Source organism: Emys orbicularis, chromosome 2 (genome assembly GCF_028017835.1).
Source record: "Emys orbicularis isolate rEmyOrb1 chromosome 2, rEmyOrb1.hap1, whole genome shotgun sequence".
NCBI lineage: Eukaryota > Metazoa > Chordata > Testudines > Emydidae > Emys > Emys orbicularis.
The window spans coordinates 89,744,391-89,759,763 of NC_088684.1; the positions used below are offsets into that span (position 1 = coordinate 89,744,391).

Genomic DNA, 15,373 nt, shown 5'->3' on the forward strand with positions numbered 1-15,373 from the left:
AACGTTAACACAGAGTTAAGGTAGTCCAGTGGTAGAACGTGTCCTTCCAGAATGTCGAGTTCAGCAAAACTCAAACTTCTGAAAACCAGAAAATACAGAGTTAAGGTAAATTCCCATGCAACCTTAACTTTGCCCTCTGGAGCTGGCAGTAGCCACTGGGAATTATCTGTGTCATGCTGTCTTGCCTGGCTCGTGACCATGAGTGCCAGCCTTAGGGCAGACTATCAAAAAGCAGGGCACAGACACCCCCAACTGGTTGTATGTTCTATAATTAGATTTCACCAACCTGGTAACAAGTGTGAACTTCAAAAGCACTGTAACAGTCTTATCATGGAGTCACAGACAGTCCCCTTGGGCATTCCAATCTATGTTGCGATCGCTGCAAGCTGGACTATGTGATAGATCATAAGTGGCAAACTACGGCCCACAGGCTGCGTCCAGCCGTCAGAGCTTTTAATCCAGCCCTCGAGCTCCACTGCTCCGCTCCAGCACTCCCGCCGGGGAGCGGGGTCAGGGGCTTGCCCTGCTCGGCACTCCTGCCGGGGAGCGGGGTCGGGGGCTTGCCTCGCTCCACCCACTTGGCACTTGCAAGCCTCTGCACCTTGCTCCTGCTCCCCAGCTGGAGCTCCAGGTGGTGGAGTGGGGCAAGTGATGGGGTGGGCCTGGATAATAAGTGCGTGGGCCACGGCCCACTCATGGCTACACCCCGGCACAACGTGTCTTTTCTCATTTAAAAAAACATGTTGCTGTCGCAGCTCTTTTGAAAATGAGGCGCTAATATACAATTGTGTTCAGAGAGGAGCAAAATTTGTGGTAAAATCAATAAACAGCTCAGTAATGTAATTTTCTAGCAGTGCATTGTTTAACAGAATTATTTGAATAGTGTTGATTTTTGAAACAAACTTGTGTTGTCCCTGTTTGAACATGAATTGTTAATTTCGTGAGCATTCATCGCCCGCCATACAATTTCCATACCCAGATGTGGCCCTCGTGCCAAAAAGTTTGCCCACCCCTGTGATAGTTGATCACTTTACACCAAAAATAACAATAATATTCAGGTTACTCCCAGTCACTATCCTCAGGTCAATTGTACTCAGATCTCAAACCAAAGACAATGCCTGTAGCCAACCAATCCTGTAATAAACTAACTAAAGCTTTGTTAACTAAGAAAATAAATGAGTTACTTACAAAGTTAAAATAGGAAACACATACACGCCAATGAGTTACAGTCTTAGATTAAAAAAGGTAATATAAGCTTCTATAATAAGCAGCTCTGTATGTCCTTAGGGCTGACTCATGGGAATCTCTCGTTTAGGAATCTTTGCCTTTCAGAGTCCAGACAGTATAAAAATCCAGTTTCTCCTTGTCAGGGATTTTTATCCCTTTCACCCCAGAATCCAAACTGATGGGGTGAGTTCATGCGCAGGTCTCCCCTTCCTGCAGGAAGTGAGGAATGCAGTCAACAATGTCCTTTGATGTCCTACTCAGTGCCTCCTTTGCCTTCAGTGGGCCATCTTGTGTGCAGGACAAGCACTTTACTTTAATTAATGCTGCTTTTCCTGTTTGGTGAGTTACACAATTATAGTGGTTTTACAATGCACTATAACTTTATACTATGGGATACAGATATTATAAGTAAAATTAATACATGCAGCATCCTGCAAGCATTCCATATAGTCTTACACGTTCTTATAACACTAATATCTCTTTTAATTATACTAACCCCACAGGTGTGCCAGACTCTGTTTTCAGCTATGCATTTGTCAGTGTTCAGTGGGGCCTTGGGCCTTTGGTATGAGCTGGCATCTGGTCTGCCAGCATCACAGTCTGCATGCATTTCAGCTGCATTCGTTATGTGACGTGTTGCTGTATGGTGGAGGAAAAAGTGGAGCTGCTTGGAAGAGCTGTGATTGTGATATGAGGAGATCTGGGTCTGAGTCCCCTATAGGTATTATCAAAAGAAGGAGGTGCATGTGTATCTTGAGGTTCCAGCCTGCATTATTTCGATACAGAATTATATAAGTTGTTTCAGTAACAGGGCACTGGGGTCTTCTTGCCATGGGTGTTGTCAGTAGTGAGGTGGGATATGAGAGCAATCTGTGGATTTAATGATGGGTAGGGGAAGGTATAGGTTTAGGTAGTATCCTGTGTGCAAATGTGAAGGGGTTGTAAGAGGGTATGAAGTGGTTGTTAAATTTTCAAGGGTGGTATTCTGTCAGGGGAGTAGGCTCAATGTTTAATTGTAGGAGAGGTGCAGGTAGCACCATTACAGTGAAGAGGCAGAGTGTGTGTGTGTGTGTGTGTGTCTTATGGGCATTGTGTATGAGCCATTGATCAAAAAGGACAGAGTTAAGGCTGTGTGGGTGTTTACCAGGTGCAAACACTTCAGAATTCTCCCAAGAATTTTCTGTAGACTGGACTCTTAGAATATGGGGGTTTTGCATGTGCATCTTGAGAAATGTTAGATCCTTTTAAAGTATCTCCCTTCTCAAGGCCAAAACCAAAAGGTTGTAGGGTTCAGCTAACAGTAAGATATTCTGGAGGCTCTGCCCCTACCCAAACAATCTCCTTTCCCACAAGCAGGTGTTCCCTTTCTTCCTCTTACCCCCACTTGTAACTTTGGGTGGAAGCCCAGCGTTCTGCAATTCCTTCTTTTCAGTATCTTCAGGTTTTCATTTTCAGTTGGCAAGGATGAAGCTTTCCCCATTCCATTCTGAGTTTAGTTCTTGAAGCATTGAAAGAGTAGTTCTCTCTGCAAGCTGATTCAATCCTGGATCTCTCTGTGAAGCATCAACAGAGATGGACATTATAATGATAGGTTTTGTGAGGTGGCACTTGTCTATTAAAAATTGGAATGAGACCAGCTCATCTTGCTCAGCTAACATTTGATTTCTGCCAAGCCAATGTGGTCTTGAACTGGTGTCTTAGAAGAAAAGCTCTGTATACTGTTTTCAGACTTGTGAGATATTATGAAGTCCCTAGGATTCTCTTACCTTGTGTCAGGCTGTCTAGAGTGGCTCACAACTGACAGTGCCAACCACAGGGCAGACTGTTAAGAAGCAGAGCACAAACCCCAAATTAGTTGAGTTCTATAATTAGATTTCACCAACCAAGTATCAACTGTGAACTCCTCAAGCACTAGAACAGTCTTAATAAGGAGTCACAACAGTCCCCTTGGGTACTTTGGTCTATCTTGCCACCCAGGCAAATTTACCTTTGTGATAGATGGTCCCTTACACCAAAAATATTTAGATTACTCCCAGTCCCAAAGGTCCAGTCACTTACCCCAGGTCAGTTGTACCTCAGATGTCACACTAAAGACAACGCTTGTAGCCAATCCTATAATAAACTAACTAACGATTTATTAACTAGGTAAAAGAATCAGTTATTTACACAATTAAATCAGGTAAGCATACATACACAAATGAGATACTTTTTGAAACTTAAGACTAATAAAAGCTGCTGCAATATCCAAGGTTTGTTTGTCCTTTAGAGCTAACCTGAGCTAAGCAGCTTGGGGATCTCTTGCTTATGCTTAGAAAGATTGCCCTCTCCAAATGCCAAGCAGCATAGTGATACAGTTCCTTCTAGTCAGGGACTTTCATACCCTTCCCCTAGAGTTCAAATTGATGTGCAAGTTTTTGTGCCTGTATCTTCTTCATGGGTGTGGGGGAGAGAAAGGAGGGGCAGGATCAGCGAAGTCTTTGTCCTTTGGTGGTTGGCTCATTTGGTTTCAGTGGGCCTTCTTGTGTGGAGGACCAGCACTTTGCATTAATTAATGCTTCTTTCCTATTTGGTGAGTTACACAGTTACAGAGGTTTACAATGCAAACACTCAATATAACTTTATACCATGGGTAAGGCTACGTTTTAGTCACAGGTATTTTTATTTCACACGGGCTGTAAACAAAAATTCACAGGCTCGTGACCTGTCCATGACTTTTCCTGGGCGGGGGGCCGTGGGTGCTCAGGGAGCGGGGCATTCCGGGGGCACCATGGGTGCTGGGGGGGGTGGCCCGGGACCCCTGCTGGTACTGAGGGAGAGGGAGGCTGGGCCACGGCACGCAGCCCGGGACCCCCCTTGGTACTGGGGGAGGGGGAGGTTGGTGGGGCTGGCAGGGGCTTCCTAACTGGCTCCGCGTCCCTGCAGCTCCTAGGCGGCAGGGGCTCCGCTGCTCCCACAAGTGCTGGCAGCCGCGGCTCCCATTGGCCGGGAACCACAGCCAATATGAGCTGTGGGGGCGGGGCCTGCAGGTGCGGGCAGCGTTTAGACCCCCTCCGCCACCTCGAAGCTATAGGGGGCACATGCCAGTGGGAGCCAGGGAGTCCCCCACCCCAAGGTAAGTGCCCCCCGCACTCCCCAGCCCCCTGTCCCTAGCCCTGAGTCCCCTCCCACACACCCAAACTGCTGTTGCTGGTCCAGGGGCTGCCTGGCTCGGGCAGCCCTTGAACCAGCACCAGCCGCTGCAAAAGTCATGGAGATCATGGAAAGTCACAGAATCCGTGACCTCCATGACACTCGCAGCCTTAACCATGGGATACAGATCTTATATGTGAGATCAGTAAATGCAGCACCCTACAAGCATTTCGTCAAGTCTAAACACATTCTTATAAATTTAACATCTATTTTAACAATGCTAACACACAGGTGAGCCAAATTGGTTTCCAGCTCTGCGTTTGACATTGTTCAGTAAAGCCTAGGGGCCTTGGCATGAGCTGGCACCTGGTCTGCCAGCATCACCCCTTTATGTTCATTATCTCTTCTAAGGCATGTCTACACTATGGCACCACAGCCATGATGCCGCAGCTGTGCCACTGTAGCAACATTGGGTAGATGCTTCTCACATAGATGGAAGGTGTTTTTCCAGCAGTGGAGTTAATCCATCTCTCTGTCGACCTAGCTGCGTCTGCACCAGTGATTCAGTCAACCTAACTATAGTGCCCAGGGCTCAAATTTTTCACAGCTGTGAGTAATGTAGCTAGGTTGATCTAATTTTTAAATGTAGACCAGGCCTTAGTGTGTGGATTTGTACTTTTGCTTTGTGACATGAATGTAGGTTCTGCTTTGCTTTTCTAAAACCAATAAAATCCTTTACAATGAAAAGAAAATAAAGCAAAGCACTTACTTCAGCTTCTGGTGCTCCCCACACCCAAGGGAGAGCAATAGCCTGAATGTGAACTTACACTCAGGAGTGCTTTATGTATTAAATAACATAATTGGGGAGTGACCTACTTGTAAGTTCGTTACCAAATTTTGGCACAAGTCTAGTAGCTCTTGCTAGTTGAAAGTCTCTAGTAGTAAACAAATTGGGGTGCAAGAGGGGGAATGAAAAAAGTCATTACAGAAGCTAAATATGCGTGCATCTCTGTTCCATCCTTATTTTTAAGAGGCCTATATATGTTGATGTAGAATCGTTGTCAAATTGATGCCATGCATTTTTATGTAGATATAGAAGTATAGATATTATGTGTATTCATGTCAGGGTCACACATAAGATCAGTGTACTCATAACTTCCTTCTGTTCTAAACTTGTTTTTCATCCTACCTCTTCTTGCTTACTTAAAATGGACCTACATATTTTTAAATCAATTAATTGTAGAGATACATGCAGAATGCCCCAAAGAGCTAAAATAAGAGGGTTGTTCACCTCATAAATTATTTAAAATATTTGTTGGGTCAAACACCTGACCCACTTAACATACATATCTGGCCCCCTGTGATAGATTGCAATTCTGTAGAATGCAAGATTTCACTAAAAAAAACAACAAAAACTCTTAGCACTTGTACAGAGAGCCTTCCAAACATGAAGAGAGTATAACCAACAAAGGAGCTGTCTTCCTGAGACAGCAGAAAAACCGAAACATTGGCTCTAAGAGATGTTAACTGTCTTCATTCATCTCAGTATTATAATTTAAGCCTATAAACTACACTGTATGAGTCAGATTTAGCTTGTATTGCACAGTTATGCAACTCTGTACACAAATTGGGTTAATCATATATCCAAGGGATTAAAGGATAGAAATAGTGGTTGTCCTAAAAGTGTCCAGAACCACTCTTTGACTAATGGTGAATGTAATAAAGTAATCTTATTAACTAAAGTTTAGCTGCTACTTGCAGACTACGTTTTATCCTGGAGAGATCTGCAAACCTCCCATTGTTATCAGTGGGATTTCTTCTGAGGAACATGGGTAGTATATGTTCCTGAACTTGGAGACTTTACACACACACAGCCAAATTAAAATATGAAATTTGGCCCTCTTCACAGAATGAGTTTAACTTGCTTGATTTAACATATGACTTTGTTTGATCCCTGGAAGCCAGGGTACACCACTTGCACCAGCATGCACTGTGCTGGTGCTGTTACATTAACCAGTTAATCCCCCTGGAACATGGAGTATTTTTGAGGGAGTTAAAGGAGGGTGTGCTGGTCAAGTAATTGCAGTTTATTTAGTATACCTCAGTTCTATGTATATTACATTTTTGGGATTTGAATATAAAAACTTTGCAAAAACTATGTTGTCTATAGAGCAGCTTGGGGAAGCTGCCATCAAGCCTGTCTAAATTATGCTGGGGCCCCTCTAGCCCTTGGAGTAGCCCAGGATCAGAAGGGCACAAGGTGGTTTAAATCCATTTTAGCCCTGTGGGTGCAAGCATACAATGTCACGCACGGCGCCTGCTCCGAGGACCTTACAAGCCAAGTAGTAAAAAATAATAATTAAAAAAAAATTATAAAATCTTGTCCATTAAGAAATGGCGCTTGACTTAACTCTGTCCTTCCCTCATGCAAATAATAGGCTAGTTTCATGTTCCAGGAGCTTTTGACTAATGGAACAATATCAGGAAAACCTCATTCAGGAGCATCACATCAGAGCTAGAGCTGATTATCCACAACTTTAGGGGAACCTAAAAACTACATCTTGCATGTAAAATCTCTGCTTTGTTGAACACATTTCTTGTTTACTTTAGCTCTTTGGAATATTGAGCATGTAAACCTATAATTAGTTGGCTTAAAAAAAAAAAAAAAAAACTTCCAATCCACCTTTAAAGATTTTCCTGTTCTTGCCTAGAGGATAGGCAGGGCTAGCTGCAGAGGTGTAGCTTATAAAAACTCGTGTGCATATAGTTCAGAGACAGTACCTTGTATTTTGCAGCTGAAGTATGGTGTTACTAGGCTGTGACTTTGGAGTTGCAGTCTCACATAGGCTACATAAGGCAAACGTAGAACTGCAATAATAGGTAATATGTCCGTACAGTTGGAAAAGTAAGATTCCCCCCTTTTAATGATACTTTGATCTGAGGCTAAAATTTAATAATTTCGTACGCCTCTTAAGAAGATTCTTAACATTTTCAGAAAGGGAGTGAGCAATTAAGTGACTCCACCCTTGGCATAGTAATTTATTAAAGCTGAACTTGTGTAGCAGATGATTTTTCTTAACAGCAACTTTTATACTGTTGATTACAGGAACATAGAAGTTGCCAGACAGTTGTTTTATTTTGCATTTCCTTGACTATTAAGTGGACAAATAGCACGTAAGATGGACATTGTCATACTGAGTAAGTATTTAAAATACCAAATGTTTAGGTGATTCATGAGATGTGTTCATATTGGACAGAACTGTGAAATGCTGACTTAATAATTGCCCTATTTAATGCTGCAAAAAGAAAAATGGATCTTTTTTAGTTGTAGGCAGGTACCATGTCTCTTTCAATATTACCCTTTACCCCTTTTTTCTCCTTCTAGACTTTTTTTTTTTTTTTAAATAAATTAAAACAGGTTGTAACTTTCTGCCCCTTGCTTTCTCTTCTTTCTCCCAATAGCGGAAGGTTATGCTGCCTTCCAAGAGGACAGCTCTGGTGATGAAGCTGAAAGTCCTTCCAAGTTGAAGCGGTCCAAAGGAATTCATGTTTTCAAGAAGCCCAGCTTTTCCAAAAAGAAAGAAAAGGATTTTAAAGTAAAAGAAAAACCCAAAGATGAAAAACATAAAGATGACAAACACAAGGAAGAAAAACATAAAGAGAAGAAGTCAAAAGACTTAACAGCAGCAGATGTTGTAAAACAGTGGAAGGAGAAGAAAAAAAAGAAAAAGCCAACTCCGGAGCCAGAGGTACCTCAGATCGATGTTCCAAGTTTTAGGCCGGTGTTTGGGATTCCTTTGGCTGATGCAGCAGACAGGACCATGATGTACGATGGCATTCGCCTGCCAGCAGTTTTCCGTGAATGTATAGATTACATAGAGAAGTATGGCATGAAATGTGAAGGCATCTACAGAGTTTCAGGTATACTGGGCACATCTAAGTGCAGATTTTTCAAGGCTTTACCTTCATTTGTCCAAAAAAAATAACTTGAATATAGTACTTTGCCCTTCTCCACACATCCACTCCACATGTATAGTTTTACTCATTTAATTTCATAAAAGACTGCAGTTTTATTGAAATTAACTATGTAATTGTAAGCCAAGCTATGGATTTGAAATTCCTGAAAGATGGCTTATGTGATAGTAGAGAAAAAAATTCTATGTTCTTAGCCTGTGGAGTAGGAGATGGTTAAGTTACAAAACCAGTCTCATGGTGTAAGGGAAGGGAAAGGTTTATAAGATGCACGGGTGTTCAGTATTGAACCTCTCCTTCTCCAATGTTTCCATAGCATGGTCACCCACTTGCTGAAGGTGGCAACAAAAATGTATATGGTTTGGTCTTTTTGAAGGGGTGGAAACTAGGTATGTAGCATAACGTGCCTTTGAGGCAAGCCATAGATGCTAAAACGTTTTGATCAGTGCTTGCAATTATTTTGAGTATATTGCTCCCTTATTAGAAATAAGATACAATTCTAGCTAATGAAAATGGAGATTTGGTGGGGAGTTGAAGTAATAAATAGGTTACTCCTGACTTTGCTTTCCCCATCCACTTTCATTCTAATTTTCTTCCAAAAAGAACTTAAATATATACAAAACCTTTCTTTTTGTCTTTCAGTAAATCAACTAGTAATATAGAACAGCAGTTGAGAATTTCAGCTTGGATTTGAAGAAACACACTGGTAGTAACACCAAGATAATTAGCAGCCTTAGTTGTATAACATTGATCTACATACAAGTACCAATGATTTTAGTCATTATTTAAATATACAGCTATATTTGATTTGTGAAAGCCACTTGCAATATGAATCGTGCAAATATTCCAAGTACAGTACTTGAGCTGTAGAACAAAAAAGGACAGAAAATAAGAAAAAGCATTTAGAGCAAGTAAAATATGTATGATCTAAATCTCTAAAACAGCGAAGAGAACCAATTTAAAAGGCTTTATTATGATACATGCGTGCCGTTGATATGCGTGGAATTTGTTGGGGATGCAAAGATAAGGCAATAGTAAAAACTGTTTCTCAGACCTTGTATTTCAGAGCATTCAAATGATCACAATGTCTTGCAGAAATATAACATGCTGTGGGTTTTTGTTCGGTGACCTATTTTTGAGCTCTTTCGGCATTCTCTAGTGCAACATTCCCCTCCTCTCATGTGAAAGACAGTTCAAGTTAAGCTTATTAGTTGAATCAGATTCCTCGTTCCTTTACGATGCAGATGTATTAGTTTATGCAGTTGCATATGATTTCAACCTATATTTGAGACTAGGGCATAACAGCAGAAACAGTTCCTCATAATTTGAGGTCTGGGAATTCTGTGCCTAGGATGATCTTCATTTTCCTTGGATAGACTTTTCTTTATTCACAATATGCTGTCTAGTTCTGGGTCTTTTGGTGGGAAACGCATTTAACCCACCACCTGCCACATTTACCTTATAGCCGTACCAAAATTCTCAGTTTTAAATTCCTCTGTACATTTCTGCAGGGTGAACTGAATTAAATCATCCATTTTAATCACGATTTAAATCAGCACACAGGAAATCTTGTTTTGAATAATCGATTTTAATTATGGTTTACATTTGTAATTTTTAATTATTTTCCTAAATTATTTTCCTATTTTATTGGTTAGTAACCAATAAAACATGTTGATTTGCAAGTGAATATAGTATTAAATTTGGTGGGTTTTTTTGCTGACCAGGAGGATACACTGTATTATATACATTTATTTAAGCAATTATGTAACTTAATTTATATTTATTCAGATTCTTTCTTACTTATATTTTGCCATGTTTAAAAACAGCAAAGGATGCATTTTTTATTTACTAGACAATTAATTGTTTACTTATGATTTGTGTCAAGCTCTATAAGAATGGAAATTCAAATTCAATTAAAAATTCACAAAAACAGCATTTTAATATTTTTATTAAATCTACCTTAAATGTGATCAATATGGAAGCAAAAAAAAATTATCAAAACATGTTTTTGTATTTCAAACTAATATACCAAACTAAGTATTATTATCTATAGTTAGTGAATTGAACTGATTGTTTCTGGTCACCATGTCCTTCTAGATTTTAGAACTAGTAGATCTTACCCTCTTACTCCCAGGTTTTTATTCATAGATTGGAAAAGGAAAACCAGCTTGACGGTTTTTTCAGTTCCTGGTTGGTTTCTTAACTTTGAATGAACGAGTCATTGAACTGAACTAGTTGAATAAACTGAAATGAAGAAAATATTTTCTTTGCTCCTGCAGAGACTGCTGCTGTCAAATGCTGGTTTAGTAAACTCTGGTTCTAGGTACTCAGCCAGTTCAGTGGTTTGACCTTCTGTAAAACTTGGCAGCAAACGTACTGCTTAATATTATTTTTGTACTTTAATTTAAATTATTTTAATAGATTTTAAAATGTTTAGGCCTTAACATAGGTTGCTAGTTTCAAATTTAATTTTAAATAGGTTTATTTTTAAAAAATTAACCTGTATTTAATTTAAATGAAAAAAATCTGATTTAAGTAAAAGACTAATTTTTAAAATAAAATCAATTTTTGTTGTTTTGTTTTTTTAAATAAAATTAGGCTTTTGTATTTAAAACAAAAATAATAAATTTTTATCCATCTGCATTTCTGCAGAAAACTGTATCAAAGCCCTCCCATTGACTGACAAAGATTCTCCTGGTTTTGGGGATCAAAACGCTACTTGGATATTGGGTAGTTTTTTCTAGTCATACAATAAATATACACTTTGACACAGATAGTGCAGCAAACCAAGAGTTTTAAATATCATGCCTCCCAGGAAGGATGACTGATTGGAAATTGGCAAACAAGAGTTGTTGTTTTTTAAAGGAGGTCTCTGGATTTGTGGGGGGCTGTTGCTTAGAGATTATTCTGTAATATTAAAAGTTAATTGCAAGTATTTTTTAATAAAAATACTCATTTTAGGGCTACATGCTGAATTCCAACTGAGAGTTTAAATACACAAGTGATCTTAAACTTTTCCCCTTATTTTAGGTGCTTTGGCTCCCACATTGATCTGACCTTGCATCAATTTCTATGATCATGAAACCCTGGTAGAGCATGCAGGCAACTTACTTGGGGGTGGGGTTCAGGTAGGTGCCATTGCTTTACTATATAGTGTGGTTTAGCAGTGGGTCTTTTGGTATATACAAATATTTAAACTTTATAAAATCATCCCAATATGGTAAAGCAGTGTCTCTTACTTGTTCAACCCCTCCACACACACGTGTGCTCGTGCTGTCAGGCTGCAACTGTGCTTCAGCTCCACAACCTTTTCACATCCGAGCAGGAGCCAAGCTTTTTTGACTTCAGGGGATCTAAACCAAAACACATTACACTAGCTTATGTGCATGAATTCCCTTCTTAGTCTTGTTTTTAGAGGCATTGAGCACAAAACCTTACTGGTCTTGGCTTTATTTTGTAACGTACAGGTCACCTGGAGAGGTTTTTTCTGAATTAACTTCATTCTTTGTAGGGAGCCACGGGAAAAAATAAAAAACCCTCTAAAAAGTGTGTATGTTAGTAAGGAGGGCTGGGTAGAAGAAAACCTGTAAGTCTAAAGCTGTGTCTACACTGCAAATTAAGGTGTAAATAGCTGCCAGCTTTAATTTAGCTAGCCTGGGTAACAGTAGCAATGAAGACATGGCGGAATGGTCCCTGGCGTGGCCTAGCAACATGAGTAAGCATCCTGAGTCCATGGAGGGCTTATATTAGGGCCTGTGCTGAAGCCCGTGCCACCACATCTTTGTTACTGCTGTTACCGTCACTAGTTAGATGAAAGCTAATGGGTATACAATTCACGTTAATTGGCAGTGTAGACATACCCTAAATGTAAAGATGGTTGATGTACTTGTTTTCAAGGTCTCTTTAATTTCCAATCTAAATATTTTAAGGAATAAAATCAAAGGTGGATGAACTAAAAGCAGCCTATGATCGAGAAGAATCTCCCAACTTGGAGGAATATGAGCCGAATACCATAGCCAGCTTGCTGAAACAATATCTACGAGAACTGCCTGAAAACTTGCTTACCAAAGAGCTAATGCCCCGCTTCGAAGAGGCTTGTGGGAAGAGCACAGAGGGGGAAAAAGTTCAGGAGTGCCAACGCTTGCTGAAGGAGTTGCCAGAGTGTAACCATCTCTTAATTTCTTGGTTGATTGTGCACATGGACCATGTTATCGCAAAGGAACTAGAAACAAAAATGAACATCCAGAACATTTCTATAGTGCTCAGCCCTACTGTTCAGGTACATGCACAACCCAATAAGTATGTGAGCTGTATTGCAGTCCTAGCAAGAGATTCTTTAAAACGTCCTCTCTTAGAAATGTGTACACAAACTGTAAATGTTATATTGCAGTTGAATAATAGCTTCTCTTCATGTATTCTTCAGGACTTAATATTTTGGTTTTACTTATTCCTAATGTGGGCTGGTCTGAAATCCAGATGAACATATTTGGCCTTTAAATATAGTTAAATAATGTAAGCATTATAAACACTGTTGTATGATTAGTTTTACAAGTAAGCTAACAGTGTGCAGTGAGAGAGGAGGAGTGGAAGCCTTTGATACCTATAGTTGCACACACACACTTCATTAGAATTTGTTAAAGTTGGTGGTTTAATGATTTATCATTGAACAATATTGTATTATTGCTTAACTCCTATATCAGGCCAGTCAATCCAGTTCTGTAAACACAGATTTTCCTCATGAAATAATTATTTGGGTATATTGGCTAAGTATCAATTAATATATTATCAGAAGAAATCAAATGGACCTAGTGAGAGTTTTGAGCAATAACTGGATTACAGCTTAATTTTTAATTATACTTTATATTTTAAATTGGTCACCGTTTGGAATTGGAGTTTTGCTGCATAACGCACTTTGTGATTGGGCTTTTTCAGGATTTTATAATCTCAGTTAAGGCCCTCCAGCAACAGGGTTGGGTTTTACTCACTGATACTTTGTTGTGGCAGCCACACTGTCCTGTCCTCCTCCCTAACAGAATAGGCATGAAATTAATGCAACATAACTCATGTCCTGTCATGTCTTATTGCTTAAATAGATTTAGGCAATAACATAAAATTGGTGTCAGAACTCTGTCACTTATTTCAACACAAGTTGTGAATTTCCATTTGATAGATCATATCAAAACAAATCTAGTCTCAAGGCAATGAGCATAACGGCAGCTCTTTCAAAAACATTTTGTGGCCAGCTTTTCCCCCCATTTAAAGTATTTGAGACATGTTAAAGGATATTTTAAATCTGTTGAAATATTGGGGAGAAATAGAGCAAGTGGTTATTCATGCATAACTCAGTGATTCTCTTTTTTTTTTTTTAACACTTCACAATATGGTAGACATTACTAGCAGCCCTGTACAGAGTCTGTTATTGGATTATCCTTTAAAACTGTAAATACTAGTTTAGCTGAAGTCTGTATCTGTAAGGAAGTGGGGGTGTCATTCTGAGCATTTTAGCAAACATGATGTTTGCATTCTAGGCTATGTGGCCTGGTAGAGTTATAAAATGTGTTATCATTAACCCTTTAGTCTGAGAGTTAGGCCAGTCGACACTACAGACTGATATCGGTATAACTACTTTGCTTGGGTGTAAAAATCCAGACCCCCTGAAAGACGTAACCCTCCATGTAGACCACACTATGTCGATGGGAGAGTTTCTCCCATTGACATAGGTACCGCCTCTCGGGGAGGTACATTTACTACACCTATGGGAGAAGCTCTCCTGTTGGTGCAGGCATAGCTTCACTTAAGCGTTACAGAGGCACCGCTACATTGGTGCAGCTGCGCCGATGCCGCGTTTTAAGTGTAGATCTGCCCTCAGTTTCCTGATGTTCCTGGCTTACTCCAGATTTTTAAGGTTCTAAGTTTTTCATACCCACTGATATCTTAAAAACATTTAGCAATTGAATGAGGTAATAGTCTGCTATAAAGGAGTCGCTAAGTCTGTTAAACACAGACGTAATGACAAATGATCATTCTCATTTTGCAGTAAGTTATAGAGAGAAAAATCAGCTTAGTGGATAAAAGGGAAAAAAACATAACTGGTGCAGTACAGTTCTTGTAAGGTCTCTCTTGTCTGTCACTAGCACTGACTTCACATTTTTGTGTATGGAGACAGGCCTAACAAGACACTAGCAAATTTCTGTGTCTACCATTTATAAAGCTAATGGTTGCAGGCCAACAACTTTTAGCTTGGCAATATAATGTCTCATGGTCACCAGAGAGTACAGAGACCACTAAGTGAATACAGCGTGGTCATGCTTCCTTCAGGCTAGCAGCAGATCATGAATTTCAGACATAATTTTATTTTAAACCAACCCTTGAATCTACTAGAAGTAGTATTGATTAGCTTGTCTGAACAGAGTTGTAGCTATAGCCCAAAGACTGAAAAAAGCTTACATCCTTTGTCCGGTAAGATACAATGTAGGGCAAATGTACCATTGATAATAACGGGCATTGTGTTGTTAAATCCCTTTCTGAAGCAGTATTTTCACTGTCATTTCTTCCAGATCAGCAACCGTGTCCTGTATGTATTTTTTACCCATGTCCAAGAGTTCTTTGGAAATGTGACTCTAAAGAAAGTGACAAAACCCCTTCGCTGGTCTAATATGGCAACAATGCCAGCACTGCCAGAAACACAGGAAAACATTAAAGAGGAAATCAGACGACAGGTTTGTCTTTACCTCAGTGGGTTAACAAATGTGTCTGGTCTGAAGATTATGTTCTTGGTCAGGCAGCTGAGACCTGATGGAAGTAGATCTCGTAGATAGTAGTGATGGCTTTTAATTTCCCATGTGCTGTAACAGTTTGCTGCAAACTCAGTCATGTGGCTGAGTAGTTGGTATTTTGTTAATGTTTCCATTGTATTTGGGGGAAGATATGTTGCACTTCTGTAGAGGCATATAGAAAAACCAAGTCTTGTACTAATCACCTTGTGAGCTATTTCAAGGACTTTCTGAAGGTATGGGGATAGTGGGGACGATGTTTTGCAGGTAAG

At 39.8% G+C, this 15,373-nt stretch overlaps 1 protein-coding gene across 1 annotated transcript in view; it reads left to right on the plus strand.

Moving 5' to 3' along the window:
* RALBP1 (ralA binding protein 1) overlaps window positions 1–15,373 on the plus strand; it is a 54,583-nt gene that overhangs the window by 27,915 nt on the left and 11,295 nt on the right. Inside the window, exons 3-5 of the mRNA XM_065399104.1 lie at window positions 7,819–8,277; window positions 12,258–12,607; window positions 14,886–15,047. Of these exons, the coding sequence (XP_065255176.1) occupies window positions 7,819–8,277; window positions 12,258–12,607; window positions 14,886–15,047 (971 nt within the window). The remainder of the gene's footprint in view (window positions 1–7,818; window positions 8,278–12,257; window positions 12,608–14,885; window positions 15,048–15,373) is intronic.